At 38.8% G+C, this 16614-nt stretch overlaps 1 protein-coding gene across 1 annotated transcript in view; it reads left to right on the top strand.

Annotated features, from left to right (window-relative positions):
• The window catches only part of DGKK (diacylglycerol kinase kappa), a 165452-nt gene that overhangs the window by 91083 nt on the left and 57755 nt on the right, over positions 1 to 16614 (top strand). Inside the window, exons 6-12 of the mRNA XM_075538373.1 lie at positions 263 to 369; positions 695 to 820; positions 3507 to 3609; positions 10575 to 10758; positions 11442 to 11550; positions 12339 to 12478; positions 13335 to 13416. Of these exons, the coding sequence (XP_075394488.1) occupies positions 263 to 369; positions 695 to 820; positions 3507 to 3609; positions 10575 to 10758; positions 11442 to 11550; positions 12339 to 12478; positions 13335 to 13416 (851 nt within the window). The remainder of the gene's footprint in view (positions 1 to 262; positions 370 to 694; positions 821 to 3506; positions 3610 to 10574; positions 10759 to 11441; positions 11551 to 12338; positions 12479 to 13334; positions 13417 to 16614) is intronic.

Here is a 16614-nt window from a genome sequence, read left to right as displayed (position 1 = left end):
TGGGCATGTGGAATAAAAATCACATGTCAATTCAAATGAACAGAAGGGGTATTATGGAAGAAAGTAGAGAATTGGGAATACGCATTCATTCAACTTGGGATTCTAGGAATTTAATCAGTAGAAGCAAAAAGGAACTGGATTATATAGGGAAAAGACTTTTAGAATTGGATGAGAACTGTTTAGAATGTAGCAGATCAGCTTAGTTAAAAATAGAATAATCATTCTTACAAGCCTCATACTTACATTTTTTACTCTCTGACAGTATGCAAAGTCAAATCTCACAGATTATGTGCTTTGAGAGCAAACAAAGACTGCAAGTGGAATACTTTGTCTCTCACTGATGATCTCCTTCTACCTGCAGATGAAATCGTGAGTATCAATGATACCTTTCTATAGTCATCCTCTCCCATCTCCATTTAAGTGAAAATACACAAGGAAAGGAAGCTATCTTCCTCTCTTAGGACACCCCCAAATAGGTTTCTTCCCTAGATCCATAATGAAGCCAATATCAAAGAATAAAAGCTCACCACTCCCACTTATCATTAGCCACTAGCATTTCTGGTGGAGGGGAAAATACCAGGAAGAATTTCCTAGATGTCTTCATGGGGCAGTGGAAAGTACAATTGTTTTTATTATTATCCTGTTCTCAACTTATCTCTCTCACTTCGGCATCTTGTCTCTTTTTCTCTTTTAGGAAACCATGCCACATCAATGGATAGAAGGGAACATGCCTGTCAGCTCTCAGTGTGAAGTGTGTCATGAGAACTGTGGCAGTTATCAAAGACTTCAAGATTTCCAGTGTTTGTGGTGCAATTCTATAGTAAGACTCGTTCCATTACTTAGATAACTTGACGTTGGGAATAGGGATGACTTGGATTTCTCTGTTCATGCCCATAAATTGAGCACTCAGAGACACTCTAGCCCAAAATATGTTGCACTGATTCTCTCATAGAGAGCTCAGTATTTTGTCTTTACACATTTGGCTCCGTAGTCTTTGGGAAGAAATTTTAAAACTCTCACTCGTTAATCATTCTTAATTGGTTAGACCCACTAGTAAATGGGAAAACTTTAACCTTCCCATGGAAGCATGGACAATTATAAATAAGTTCTGAGTCTACCCCTAAGTTTTCTATTGTCCTCATTATCCATTTCCTAGAAACCTATAATCTGTGTTAATTAATCATGATTAACAATATTGGCACATTATTGTTGTTGCTATTATGTACATATGATCTCTTTTAATCCTTACAACAACCTTAAAAAGCAGGCTTCTCTGTTTATTGGTAAATGAACCCCAGGGACATTGAGCCTATAGCAAAAGCAAAGAGAACAAGGGTTTCAGGGATGGCGGGGGGTGTATAGAGGGATGAGAGAAATAAGAGGGAGATGATGGTAAGGAGTCCAGGAAGGAAAAGTATGTTTGGAGACTGGAAGTATGTTATGGAAGCAAGTGTACAATTCTGTTTGATGTCATTGAAATATGGAATTATATGATATATGTATTAACTCCCAAGTTACAGAAAATTAAAAGGAAAGAAAACATAGATCAAGAAATAGGTTTCGGGCTCACACTAAACCCTAGCTCCAACTTAAGAACAATTAGTTTTTACATCATGACCCTGCTCAATACTTGCACTCAGGAAGCGAACACAGAAGATATGGGTGCTATAGCAAAGTGTGGTGATGCATGTAGAGGGTGCCCGGTTTCATATAAAAGAACGTCTGGGGTCTTGAAGGCTTGTCTCCAAACAAGCAGCCATCTAAGAGAGATGTCAACTGGTTCCACATGGAAGAAGCAGCACACCAGCACCAGTCACCGAGGATTGGAATCCATATCAAAGGAGGGATCAGGATCAGAGCATAAATTCTGAGATTCTGGTGTGCACAAGGTGATGGATGGCAGTGGGAGCCCGAGATCTATTAGTGGAACTAGAGCAGAACTAAGCCTCCGGAGAACTCCCCTGTCTAAAATTGAGGGATGGGAGGCAGGTGGTCACTCAACAGAGTGCTTGGCAGAGAGGAGTCTAGACAAGTAAAGGCATAAATCTGATTTGAACAGTTAAAATTGTGTCAATAAGTCCCCCGTGATGTAGGCTGCACTGGATCTGGTTTCCAAACCTTTCTGTATTGTTGGTTTGTATTGTTTGGTTTGTTCATACTAGAGTGTATCTCAGAGGTGTTATATCTATGGAAGTCACCCTCTTAAAGCTGTGTTATATGCTTTTCCATTTTTTTGGTATATGCAATTCAGGATTGATAAACCTATAGGGACAGCAAGCAGAATAAAGGGCTTGGGGGAGGGGGGATACAGTGGAGATGTGGGAGTGTAAGAGGGGGGTGGTATCAAGGAGTCCATGTAGAAAAAGATTATTTGGAAACTGTGGTAACAATTGTACAATTCTACTTGACTTTATTGACATATGGAATGATATGATATGTGTACTAAATCCCAACTAATTAAAAAGTGGCCCTAATTGTTCCCATTTTCCAGATAATAAAAGTGAGGTTCTTGCAACCATTAATCAGAAGAGTCCTGATTCGTACATAATTCTTCAAAGACCATACTCTTAACTACAACAATGTTTCTATATAATGATATTCAGCTGGAAGCTATTTCCCTCCTCCAAATATTTTGCAATGGTTGGATACATTTTTTTGTTGTCCCAACTCAAGTGGGGAGTTTCACAGAGATATGGCTAGAGAGAGACTTGGGATGTTGCTATACCTCCTAAAATGTACAGACTAGACCTCAATAATGAAGAACTATCCAACTCAAAATGTCCAAACTGCTGAGTAAGTAATCACGATATAGACTTTCTGAACTTTTAGATAGTTCTCCTACATGGATAGTTCTGGACAAAAAGGAACTGAAGTGTGCGCTTCTTCTTGGAAGACTCTTGTGATCCTTTGGCTCGGTTTTACTTACGTTTGAATACCTGGATCAGTTGAATATCCCCCAGGAACTGTGTAATGGCTCTGGAAGTCATACTGGAAGAGGTTTAAAATCTGGAAAGAGTGGCCCCTTTGAGGAAAGCCAACAGAATCGCAGCTCTGCCGTTTCCTAGTGGTCTGTTCTTGGGCAAGATCCTCTACTTCTTTGAGTTTGGGTACCCTTACTTCTAAAATAAGCCCCACCACATGCGATTGTTGTAAGGATTGAAATGTGATAGCATATTAGTAGTGGTAGCCCTCATAAACTGCAAATAAGCACCTCTTCTGGCAAGCCACTAAGAGTAAGCCCTAGATTGAATGGCTCCATGGTGCCTGCACATGGGTGTCTTCTGAAAGCCACCTTTGAAAGGACCAGAGTTCAGAGTTCACACTTAAGGGACAGACCAGGCTTTGGGTTATGTCCAGGTGAGTTGAGGGTATGTCTACGATACCAAATCTCAGAAAAGAAGATTTGAACACTGGGAACCCAAATCTTAGGGGTGAGTTTCAAGACTAACAACTGTTCTTTTCACTCCCCACTCCCTTTTTAATCTTCTCTTCTTTTGTTGTTTCAGGTGCATGAAAAGTGCAAAATACGGTTTTCCAAGGAATGTTCGTTTGGACGTCATCGCTCATCAGTCATTCCTCCTACTGCCCTCAGTGACCCGAAGGGTGATGGTGTGTAGCTAAATCTTACTTTTAAGAACATGGTTGGGAAGGGGGGCGGGGATGAAGGAACAAGACAAAGGAATAAGAACTGTAATTAAATATTTGTGGGGAATAGGAGATTATGTGTATTTACAAGATCATGGTCCTCTTTAGATCTTTGGGATGTTGAACATTTATGTGTGATGTATATGTATGTACATATGTTCTCTGTAACCTCTGTTCCCATTGCTTCTGACTGATCGGAATTTATTTCTGCTCTATTAAAAATAATTTCTAGACACTATATTTTGGGCTGCTCAGTACACAGTCAGCAGTTGGAAATCACCAACCACTCTTTGGAAGAGAGATGGGGCTTTCTACTCCTGTAAAGAGTTACAATTTCAGAAACTGGCAGGGGCAGTTCTACCTACCCTGTCCTATAGGGTTGCTATGAGTCAGCATCAACTCCATGACAGTGAGTTTTGAGAAGGAATCCATGAAGTACGTTGGTGTCTGGGTGGTCATGGCAGAATTACATGAACAGGTCAAGTTATACTACTTATAAAATAGAAACAAATACAGAGTTTATCCCCAAATATGAACCTAACATGATCATTGCTCCAACATACTAAATGAATGTTTTGTCAATTCCTGGGCACTAATGATTTTTTATCACTTTTTATTCACAGTGTACTTGACAGTCATAAAAAAATCTAAGACATGAGTATTGCCAGTGATCATGGTTATATTAGGTCCAGGATATTGATATAATATGACAATTAACAATTAAAGTAGAATATGCCTCATGCTTCAGGCAGTAGTAGAGACACTTGGAGACCATAAAATGTCATGAGCATTAGGCAATTGTAAGAGATTGAGCAGAAGGGAGGTAATGACAGAATAAATTCAATAAGAACAAATATTGTATAGATCCTTCTATCAAGAACTATAGTGATATTAGAACAGCTAAAACAGGGCAAAGGAATGGGGTGTTTTTTATTATTTGCATTTGGTTTTCTAAAATATATGTTATATGGAGACGCTATGATTTTTTAAAAAAGGGCAGGGGGATAGGCAGGCAACCATGGGTTTTAGTCACTTGCTAGCTAGATGACCTTGGATAAGCCATTTATGTTCTCTAAGCTCCACTTTCCTGATCCATAAAAGGGAATATTGTGAGGATAATTGGTAATATGTGAGGGATGCAAGTATGCAAAACACAAACTCAAAGGATAGAATCCCTAGTATTGAACAACACCATTCCTGGTCTTCTAGCCTAAAGAAATTGGTAACTACCTTAAGTGACAATTCTGCAGTTACATTCTTTGGTACTTGTTAGATTCCCCTCTCTTTTATCACCTTGTCTTTCCTTCTGACTCTCCTTTCATGAAGCTGTTCATTTGCTTCTCCCCTTCTAGTACTCGTTATTAAAGTGTGGGAGCTGTTAACATCAAAATGGCATGTTAGCGCTAAAAAGACCTGTCCTATTTTACTAGCATACTAAGAAATTTAGAAATCTAACATACGTAACATATTGCTGTTTCACGAAGACAGAGAAGATATATACTGTCCATTAATTTAAGTTTGTGCATGGTGGCTTCTTGCTCTAATTGGCCACTTTTACTTAATGGACATTGACTCCTTTCTGAAATATTTGTAGTTCTCTACACAGCAATAATTTTAAGTCAATGAAATATTACTTCAGTGATCATTCCTAGAACAGTGGATCCAGAGATGGATGAATTAGCTTATCATAGAAATTTATTAAATCTCTTACCTTAATATTCTTAGTATTAATAAAATAAGAGTGGTGGTGTTGTCCGTCTCCCATCCTAGACTTCATCCTTAGCACTTACTTTAACACCTCTCTGTATTCATAGCACTCGATTCTGTTCTGGGAACTTGGTATGTGTGCAGTCTAGATTTGTTGCATGAATTCATGTTCCATAAATGCATTCACTGGCTGCTGTCTAGATGTAAGGCTCAATACTGAGCAACCCAAAGAATAAGAAATAAGTCTTCTGATTCGCATGGAGGCAAAATAGTACTTGTGAATTAGTTAGTTATCAAACTTGAGTTGTATATCAGAGTCACCGTTAAAGCTTGTTAAAACAAGATTCCTGTATCCTTCTCTGACTCTAGAGGTTGTGATTCAGTAGAGAGGGAATACTACCCCCCAATTTATAGAAAGTTCTCAAAGGACACTGATGCTGCTAGTTTGGGCAGGCATGCTATTATTTTCTGTGTTACCTTGGGCAAGTTATTTTACTTCCTGTTCCATATATATATTCCCCAATAAGAAATACTGGAAAATAAAATATTTGGTTCCGAGGCCCCAAAAGTACACTTATAAACTCATTTTTCCAGGACTTTGAATTACTATGGAGGCTTTCAGCCTTCTCTCATGTCACTGTCTCGGATACGCTATCACCATCGAGCTGTTTCGGATTTATCCAAATTAACAGTAAATTTTCAACCTCTTTGATTGTCTGGGTTCTCCATTTCATGGCTAATGATATCATATTTGCTACAACCACTGCTTTAATCACACTAAATAATGTCGACTTAGCCATGTTGCATTCAGCTGCCAAATCAGACAGGCAGCAACCTGATTGAAACTTTGCAATGGATTCTTTCTTTGTTTTTGTTGTTGTGTTTAAATCATTTTATTGGGGGCTCATACAATTCTTATCACCATCCATACATACATCCATTGTGTCAAGCACATATGTACATTTGTTGCCATCATCATTCTCAAAACATTTGTCTTCTACTTGAGCCCTTAATATCGGCTTCTCGTTTTTTCCCCTCTCTCCCTACTTCCCCCTCCCTCATGAACCCTTCATAATTCATAAACTATTATTATTTTTAATATATGACACTGTCCGACGTCTTCCCCCACCCTCTTCTCCACTATCCATCCCCCAGGGAGGAGGCTATACGTAGATTCTTGTAATCAGTTCCCGCTTCCTACCCCACATTTCCTCCACCCTCCAGGCATCACCACTCTCACCACTGTTCCTGCAGGAGTCATCTATCCTGGATTCCCTGTGTTTCCAGTTGCTATCTGTACAATGTACATCCTCTGGTCTAGCCAGATTTGTAAGGTAGAATTGGGATCATGATAGTGGGGGGGGGGGAGGAAGCATTTAAGAACTAGAGGAAAGCTATGTTTCATCATTGCTTCCTTGTACCCTGACTGGCTCATCTCCTCCCCACACCCCTTCAGTAAGGGGGTGTCCAGTTGCCTGCTGATGGGCTTTGAGTCACCACTGTGCACTCACCCACATTTTCAATGATATGATTTTTTGTCCTTTGATGCTTGATACCTGATCCCTTCGACAGCTCGTAGTCACACAGGCTAGTGTGCTTCTTCCATGTGGGCTTTGTTGCTTCTGAACTAGATGGCCACTTGTTTATCTTCAAGCCGTTAAGACCCCAAACGCTATATCTTTTGATAGCCAGGCACCATCAGCTTTCTTCGCCACATTTGCTTATGTACACTTTTGTCTTCAGTGATCGTATCAGGAAGGTGGGCACCCACTGATGTGATTTTTGGCTCTTTGATGTCTGATAACTGGTCCATTCTACACCTTGTGGCCAGACAGGCTGGTGTGCTTCTACCATGTGGGCTTTGATGCTTCTCAGCTAAATGGTCGCTTATTTATCTTCAAGCCTTTAAGACCCCAGACGCTATATCTTTTGATAGCCGGGCATCACATCAACTTTCTTCACCACATTTGCTTATGCACACATTTTTCTCAGCAATCTTGTCGGGAAGGTGTGCATCCTGGAATGCCAATTTAATTCTTTCTTTAACTCTATCATAGTTCTCACAGTTTCCCTCTTAGCTTTACTGCTAATATCATTTACTTTCTTTAGAGCCATCGTTATGATGGCTCAAACTTTTCAGTATCCAAACCCGAATTTGAAATAAATTGAGTTCTGATAACCACGGTATCATTGTATTAATGCCGCTCAAAGAAGCATGTTTTTATTTTAATCTTTTTCAAGGTGTTGACTCATGTGGAGTTTAAATTCAATTGAATCTCCTAAATCCATTTCACACTTGATGCTGCCAAGCCATCTACCTATTGATCTTTTCTGGTGCAATTTATATCCTTGGGCCTAAAGGCCAAGCTTCACATGTTTTCTTTTTACTTGTCATATTGGCCTATTGAGGAAATTTTTCTGTTTTCTTGCTTTGGGTATATAAAAGTTGACAAGTAGCATTCTATGTCTTCTTCTGATTTTTTTATTAAAATGGTTGCATAGTAGAATTAGACCCTCCCTTCTTTTAGACATCAATCAGTCTATTTAAAAACAAAGGACCTCTGGTAATGTAATGTAGTATGTATTGAGTTACTAACAACAGAGTCAGAGGTTTAAACTTACTATCTACTCCACTGGAAAAAGAGAAACTTTTGCTCCTATAAAGATTATAGCCTCAGAACCCACAGGGGCAGTTCTATTCTCGCTTATAGGTTTGCTATGAGGTTGAATCAACTCAATGACAGTGAGTGAGTGAGTGAGTGAGTGAGTGAGTGAGTGAGTGAGTGAATGAGTGAGTGAATGAAAAATGATCTTGTGGTTTCAGTCATTTACCCGCTCTTTGATTCTGCCTTACACTGTTACATTCTAGTCCACAATGCGACCCACTTTTTTCACCTTCCTCACAAGACCCCTTTGACAAACTTGGCCTTGCTCAAATGAAGATGTGCTCTGACAATGAAAGACATGCTAGATGGGGCTGCTCCTGTGTTCTGTCAGCCCTGTGACCAATTTAGGGTTTGATACTGAAGTCTGTGTTGTCTTAATTATAGAATTTTCTCTTTATCTGGCAACTTCCTATTCTCAGGCTAGATTATTTTTATTATCAGTTACAGAAGAGTGCTGTCATAGATATAGAACCATGTATATCCAGAGAGCTCAAGATGTTAGCAGTAGGTTAATGAGTAAACCCGGAAGATAGCCAGCTGCAGCACACAGCTGCATTCTATAGTAGAAGTACACTGCAGACGGCAGCCCATACTTCAAGCTGTCAGATCTAAAAATGGTTTCAGCTGCACACGGATGGCTATGTAACTTGTGGACAGTATTAAAATTTGTCTTATTAATTTGGTTCAAATTTTTCTAATTAAATACAAAAACATAATATTCTGTGAAAATTATTGCTCTACTCCTTTCTCTGACCCACTCTGACAGCTGCACCTCACTCTCACTCTGAACTAATTACTGCCAATAATTTCCTGAATGGCCTTCCAGTAGTCCTTGCTTATGAGAAATGTCAGCATATATTCTTATTACTCCTTTTAACACTATGCACGTTCTCCAATATATAGGTATGTGTGTTTCGCCTTCCCAGTGTATTTTGGAGACCTTTCCATACCAAAAAAAAAGAGAGCATCTTCAATCATTTTTTATAGTTGCAAGTTATCCTATTATATAACCATACAAAAGATAATTAAACCAGTCCCCTACTAATAAATAATTTGGTAATTTAAGTCTTTAAAAAAAGAAAACAATGTTCAATGAACAACCTCACACATAGCATTTTACATATATTCTCTATAGGGAAATTTTACAGGACTGGATTACTGAGTCTAACTACATTTACCTTTCTAGTTTTCATAGATACTGTCAAACTGCCCTCTGCAGGACTAATGTATTTTGCATCTCCATAGTCAGTATAGGAAAGTGCATTTCCCCCTTTCCTTCCTGAATCAAATCTAGTGTTTGGATTTTGCCAGTCTGCTACTCAAGGTGGAAAAATTGGCCTAGTTTTAAATTGTATATTTCTTAGTATAAGTTTGAACATCTTTCCATATTTAAGAATTTATATTTTAAATTTTCAACAGCATAACTCCCATATCTTAAAGCCTCCTTTTCATCTAAACACTGAGAAACAGGTTAATTTTGTGATTCACTCATTTTGCATATGAGGAAAATAAGGCCCAAACACAGTAGTAGTTGACCTCACAATGGACTCCTCCAAATGATCTGTAACACTAATCGTTGGGGCATGAACTGATCCAGTCCTGGTCCCTTTCACCTCGGGTACAATAAATGGGACATTGCAATCCACCTTCCTTCCCTACTTGGGAGTGGCATATGTGTTTTTGTCCCAAGCATTTGCTTTCAGTGAGGCAGCCCTAGAAAGTCATGAGCTCAGAGGCGTGAAATCCTGCAACATTGCTCACTGCTCATCTCCTTGCCAACTGACTCATCTGTGAGCTGGCTTGCTTTGACGATTTTGACTGCTGTAATACCTCTTTTCAAGGGGGGGATGTCAGTGCTACGGATTATTAACAGTCTCTCTTTTGTTAAGATAATTTCTTTGTATTCTTTTTGCTCTTGAAAGTTAGTATGATAACACTGATTGCTCTGCCAGAATCTTAGAGAAATGATTAAAGCTCCCGGCCTCACCCCACATTATTGAGCTCTATCATTAGCCCCTGGTTAAAGGGAAGCCTTTCTTCCCACTCTCTTCCACCAACTCCTGACCTAGCATCTTCTCATTGTTAGAACTAATCTATCCAATGCAAAGAGACAACTGGTGTGTCAATCCTCCTCTTGAGCTCCCAAATGTCTCCTTCCTCAATTTCTGCACAGCATTTTTGCATATCCTTAGTTGGGGGACCAGTTATTTTATTCCCTTTGTTCCAACATTGTCTTATCTGTTTTTCCTGATTGAGGACAGAATCTATGCCCCCACCATGATCCTTGGAAAATACAGTTTGTTTGGCAACAGCTGAGAGAAAACTTTTTTTTTTTAATACATCGTTCTATTGGGGGCTCTTACAGTTCTTTTGAAGGAAAACTTTTAAACCACCTGAGGTTGTGTCCTGAGTGTTCCTTTTCGTCTTAGCCTCAGAAAACTGAGAAAGATACTCAAAAAATCATTTAAAATGTGGATGCTAAGTCATATCTTGTTTTTATCTCAATGGTCCTGATCTTTTGTCTTTTCTTCTTCTCTCTGTGTGTGTATATATTAGGTCAATTAGTGGTTTCTTCAGACTTTTGGAACCTTGATTGGTCATCAGCCTGTTCATGTCCTCTACTTATTTTCATCAACTCCAAGAGTGGAGATCATCAAGGAATCGTTTTTCTCAGAAAATTCAAACAATACCTAAATCCATCTCAAGTGTTTGACTTGACAAAGAGTGGACCTGAAGTAGGGTAAGCATGGGGTAGCAGACATAGTTGTGCATAGGTGCATTCTAGACTAAGGTAAGCTTCATGGAATTCGTCCCTATGCCTGGTAAGGAAAGAGCTGTTTATTTCAAGTCGGAACATGCAGGAACTCCAAAATATTTGATGTTGACTGGTTTAGGATTTTTAGCCTTTTACCAAAAATCTATTCAATCTTACATTCTGCTTTCAAATTTGTTTCTTTTTTTCTGATTAGTAGAGGTAAAACCCTATTTCCTCACAACAAAGAAAGAAGCAAATATATGTTGCCTACGTCCTGCATACCATTTCTGCTACTTGCTCTTTCTTTTTCCTGGGGCCAAACAGATATCTCTCTAATGAAGATTTCCTTTATTTGGGGACAATCTGCTATCTGACTGGCTCCTAGAAAGCTGAATTTTTATGGATTACTGGAAACATCCAGAGCAAGATTGGGTGTAGCATAGTATGAATGACAGGAAATTCTAATTTCTGGAATTGCCTGTTAGAACATATTCTATACTCTTAGATTCATAGAGAAATGGAGGGATTGGGGTAAGGGAAAGAATGTCATTCGCCTCTTAGCATAGAGTCAATGCAGCAGCATTTGCATCCTGACACATTGTAGGAAAGAGTTATCAAACCCAGCAAACAGCTCATGTAATGACTCCCTTCCCTGCTCTTCTTCTCAGGCTTAATATGTTCAAGAACTTTGCTCGTTTTCGAATTATAGTTTGTGGTGGAGATGGCACTGTAAGTTGGGTCTTATCTCTGATCGATGTCTTTGGATTGCATGAAAAGGTAAGTTCCTGAATGAATTAATTTATCCATTCCTAGAAAGACTGAAAGTGTGAGACTGCTTATCCAAAGATGAGCACATTCCTATTCTGTAAATGCAGTCCTTGGTCTGTACTCTCCTAATCTGTAAATGTATGGCCCATCCCCTCTACGCTTCATAGTGAACTTGACTGGTAGATTTCCAATCTAAGCCTACTCACTTAGACCATGTTCTGGATGTCTACCTTTGGAAAGGATAAATCATGGAGTTAGGATAAGGAATGAGTAGAGCTCCATGTCTCAGGCCCCAAAGTGAAGTGTTGAATGGAAGGAGAGCAAGCAAAAGGGAAATAGCCTCAAGGAACACTTAACTTCCGAGTTTCTTCCCATCCTGAGACCATTGATTTTTTCACCCCGAGTAAGAAAAGTAGCAGAAACTTTTCTCTATGTCTACTTAGGCAAGTAACATTGTCTCCTGAGGCAGAATTTCTCCTTGGATTATCCTAGATAGAAAAGTGTGGCTATAATTCTCTTCCCTAGGAAGAATATTAGTATTTTAAATATTTGGTATATGCTAGTAACTTTTTCCTTTATTAAATTGTGCTGTATTGCTAAGAATGGGTCTCTACTCCTTAGGAAAATTTTCACTTAATTTCAAACATCCTCCCATTACACTTCCTGGAATCAGAAGCACCTTATCACCACTGGATTTGGGACCACAGTCTTTCCCAAAGAACACTGCCTGGTCTCTTTTATGGGGATAGTTTGGTAAAGGGACTACCTGAACAGGGTACCTGGTTTTGTCCTTTCAGTGTCAGCTTGCAGTCATTCCACTTGGAACTGGCAATGATTTGGCCCGTGTCCTGGGCTGGGGTGCATATTGGAAAAAGAAGAAGTCACCCCTGAACATCCTCAAAAGGGTAGAGCAAGCTAGTGTGAGGATTCTAGACAGGTAAGTAGCCAAAAGACCTAGCCCCTAGATTTCTTTAGTTATGCTTGGTTCCATCCTCTCATTCCGAAATATTTTAGCCTCTCTCATAGAGCTTCATATCATTTCTGGTTGTGCCAATACAATGTTTTGAGGGGCCTTGTCTTTTGGGAAACCAAAATTTCAAACATCACTGAAATTCCTCTTCCAACACAAAAAATTTCTAAAGTAAAGGCTCTGTGGACAGATTTCAAGAGTAGTACAAACTCCTTCAATTATGATACCAATTATGTGGCAAGCATCATCCATAGTTTCATCAGGTTCTGAGGAAACTAAAAAAAGAGGAGCTTCAGAGACAATTGGCCTAGATCAGGGGTTGGCAAATTGTGGCCTTCAAACCATATGAAGCCATATGTGACCATCTAACTTCCTGAGAATAAGGACTTTCTATGCTGGAACACCTATTAGTATTTGATGTATGGTTGCTCATCAGTATCTGTAAAGGAGCTTTTTCAAGATACCATGCTGGGCTCAGTCACAAAGATTCTTACTCAGTATGTCCTGGGTAGAGCCCTGATATGTGTATTTTATTATAGTACTTCAGGGGATCTTGATCACTACCTCTGGTTGAGAATTAATATTTTCTAAGAAGGTCTTTATTATTTCTTCCTTAATACTGGCCTGTAGAAGGCATGAGCCCCTGGGGCCCTTCTTGTGCCATACCTTGAGATCAGGTAGCCAGAGACTGCATAGACGTGCCCTGCAAATTACTTCTTCCCACCACACAAACATTTTTGGTCTCTTTATTGACCTGTGAAACAATTATTCTAGCTTTGATAAAAGTTCCTAAATACTTGCTTGTCCTTGAACTTTATTTCAGATGGAGTGTAATGATCCGTGAGAATCCGAGGCAAATCCCATTGCCAAAAGGACAAGTTGCAATGGATGTAAAACAGTTTGAGGTAATTACATCACAGCTGTAATTTAGGAGACTCACTTATTATATTATGCAACAATTAGCAAGGTCCAGAGAGAAGTTTTTATATCATCTAAGAGTTCCATGAGGACACAATCATCAGGGATCAAAGACATGTTATTCAGTAGCTATTGCCCAACAACTAGTAACACTGTGAAATAAGTATTAGACTGCTGATTGTAAGATCAGGTTCATAGTTACCAGCCTCTCTGAGGAAGAAAGATGAGGCTGTGTGCTACTGTAAATATTTACAGTCTCAGAAATCCCAAATAGGGTAATTATGAGCCAGAATGAACTCTATAGCAGTGGGGTTGGGGGAGTTGGTGTTTGATACAGGGGCAAAGTTTATGAAAAGTTATTTTAACAAAAACCTTCTTAAACATACCCAAACACCTTGTGGAATGAGTTGCTGAGTCTAAGAGCTCAAGAACATGGTCTCAAAAGGGACACTAAGGTCAATTGGCCTAGCATAGTCCACAAAACAATGTTATATATTCTTATTAGATGAATATCAACTAGGGTCTTTTTAAAAGCTTATAAGCGACCACCTGAGGTGCAACTATTAGTCACTCTCCATCTGAAGAGTGGAGAAAATGAAAGATGCAAGGAAAATATTATTACAATAGACTAATGAACAACATTAACCCCAGTGCAGAACTCGATTATGCCTGACTAGAAGAACCAGAATTTCTGAAAGGGATCACAGTGCAAGACCCTGGAGAGAGTGGGAGGAAAATGTAGAACAAAACTCAAAATCATTCAAAAAAGACCAGACTCACTGGTCTGATAGAGACTGGTGAAACCCCCAAAACTATGCCCCTGATTTACCCTTTAGGTCTGAAACTTAACCCACTTCCTGTGTTATGTTGGATTGAGAAACAAATCCAGTGACATTAATATATGTGTAAGAAAGAGCTTTATATCAAGAAGTAATTCTATGTCCTTGATATCATCCCACAACTCATTTGGTCTTTGGTCATTATGGCTCAATGTATGAAATCTGTTCTTGACATAATCACTAAAGTCAAGTAGGTTATACTATATGCTTAGTCCTGTTTTGGCTTTCTTTGACTTGTTTTAATTTTCTCTAGCCTCAACTTGAACTGCATATGAGTGATTGATGATCTGTTCCGTTGGTCTTGTTTTGGCTGCTAATATTGAGTTTCTCCATCATCTCATCCCAGAAATGTAGTCATCTTGATTTTTATGTATTCCATTGACAAGGTTCATAGGCATTGTAGCTTATATTGTTGAAATAAAGTATTTGCAAATAAAAAAGAAGTAATTCTATATCAAGAAGACATCCCAGCCCTATCCAACTCAAGTCCACAAGTCTGATGCTAGACAGAGCCCTCTTCAGACGCATGTAGCTGCAGGCAGATGATGCAGAAAGGTGACGCAGGATGTAGGAAGATCACAGGCCAGTGAGTGTGGTGTTGTGTAGATCCAAAGCCAGTGGGAACATGGCAGTTGCCAACAGTTCTCCGAGTTAGGTGGCCCACATGGGCCTGGAGGCAGGCAGGAAGGTGACATAGCAGTGAGAGTTCAACACTCCTTGTTCTCTCTCTCTTTTATACAAAAACTGGCTTATGGCATCAAGAAGGTGTCATCAGGCTGAGACACAATTGATAGGTTGAGCTTCACCTCTACCCTAATCCAGGAGTGCCCAGTTGACACAATCCCCAACCATCACACTTCCTTTGCTGAACTTTCAATCAAAAATAGGCAGGTCAGTCTATAAGGTGAGCAATAACACTAGGAAGGTACTCGCTCATTAGAACAATCAAACATAGTAGTTAAAAAGCATACCATTTGCACAGCAATAAATCTCAGAAAACAGGAAATGATAGGAAAGAAGGACGAAGAGAAATGCTACGTACAGGAAGAAAGCAAGACTACTACTACATTGTGAGGTTTGCAATCAATGTCATAAAACAAAATATGTATCAATTGTTGAATTAAAAATCCATTTGCTCAGTAAATTTTCACTCAAACCAAAATTTTAAAAAATTACTGTTTTAGACATTTAGAATATAATTCATTCATTCATTCACTCAAAAATAGTAGTAGAGAAACTAGTAGGTTAGAGATATTGTTCTAGAAACTTTTCTTATTTCCTAGCAGTTAAAAATAATGACACACACCCCACTATTACAGAGCTCATATTATAGTTGTGGAGATTAAAAACCATTTTTAATTAAGTAATAAGAGTGCTAGGCTATGAGGAAGTAGAGAGACTGGGAATGCACAGTCTGAGTGGAATTAGAAAAAAACTTCTCAGAAGTGCCATGTCAGAAGCTCCGAGTAATGGAGAGATTTACCCAGGAGAATAAGAAGAGGCTTGTTCCAGGCAGTTGGAACAGCAAGTATAGTTTTGAAGGTAAGGGCAATGGAATACTCACAGAACTGAAATATGTTCATAATGGCCGGATGAGGGCAGGAGCACGTAGGGTGAGTGACTAAAGAGAAAGCTGGAGAGAAAGCTGGCCAGGCCAGAAAGACATGCTAAACTGTGGTAGGAAACTTGGACTTTTACCCTCAAGAACAATAGTAATTATAAAGGGATTTTCATATGTTACTTAATTATGAAATTTATAAAACAGAGGGAAATTGAATTTGTAGATTCTCCCATTAACATTTCACTGTAATTGCTTTAAGGCTATCTATCTAATAGAGTTTTAAGCAGATGATTGTATGATACATAGAGAAGAAATAAGAAAGACTTGAGGCACAGAGCTCAGGTGTAATAGATACTGTCATAGTCTGGGAAAGAGATCATGGTGATTTGGCTTGAGTAACAGGAATGAGAAGAAGTAAACTTGGCTGAAACATATTGCAGAAATAGAGTCATCGGGATTTGGCAGACTATTGAATATAAGGGGTAGTAGAAAGAGAAGAACGAAAGTTATAAAGAACAAAAAGATAGTTCGGAGCAGACTCCAGAGTCAGACTACCTGGAATCAAATTCAGTTTCTGTTAGTTATTAGTTACCATTTTTCAAATATTTTTTATTATTTTAGCTTTTTATAACCCAGTTTCTTCCTCTGTAAATGAGCAATAATTACAATCCTTTTGTAGTATTGTTAACAAATCTTTGAAAACAGTTTTATTGACATCTAATTCATGTGTCATACAATTGAATTATTTGAAAAATTGATCACCACGATCAATTGTAGAATTTTTT

This window comes from Tenrec ecaudatus, chromosome X (assembly GCF_050624435.1).
Source record: "Tenrec ecaudatus isolate mTenEca1 chromosome X, mTenEca1.hap1, whole genome shotgun sequence".
In the NCBI taxonomy this organism is placed as follows: Eukaryota; Metazoa; Chordata; class Mammalia; order Afrosoricida; family Tenrecidae; genus Tenrec; species Tenrec ecaudatus.
Note: the sequence above shows the minus strand (reverse complement) of the source record. Positions and strands in the feature narration are given on the sequence as shown.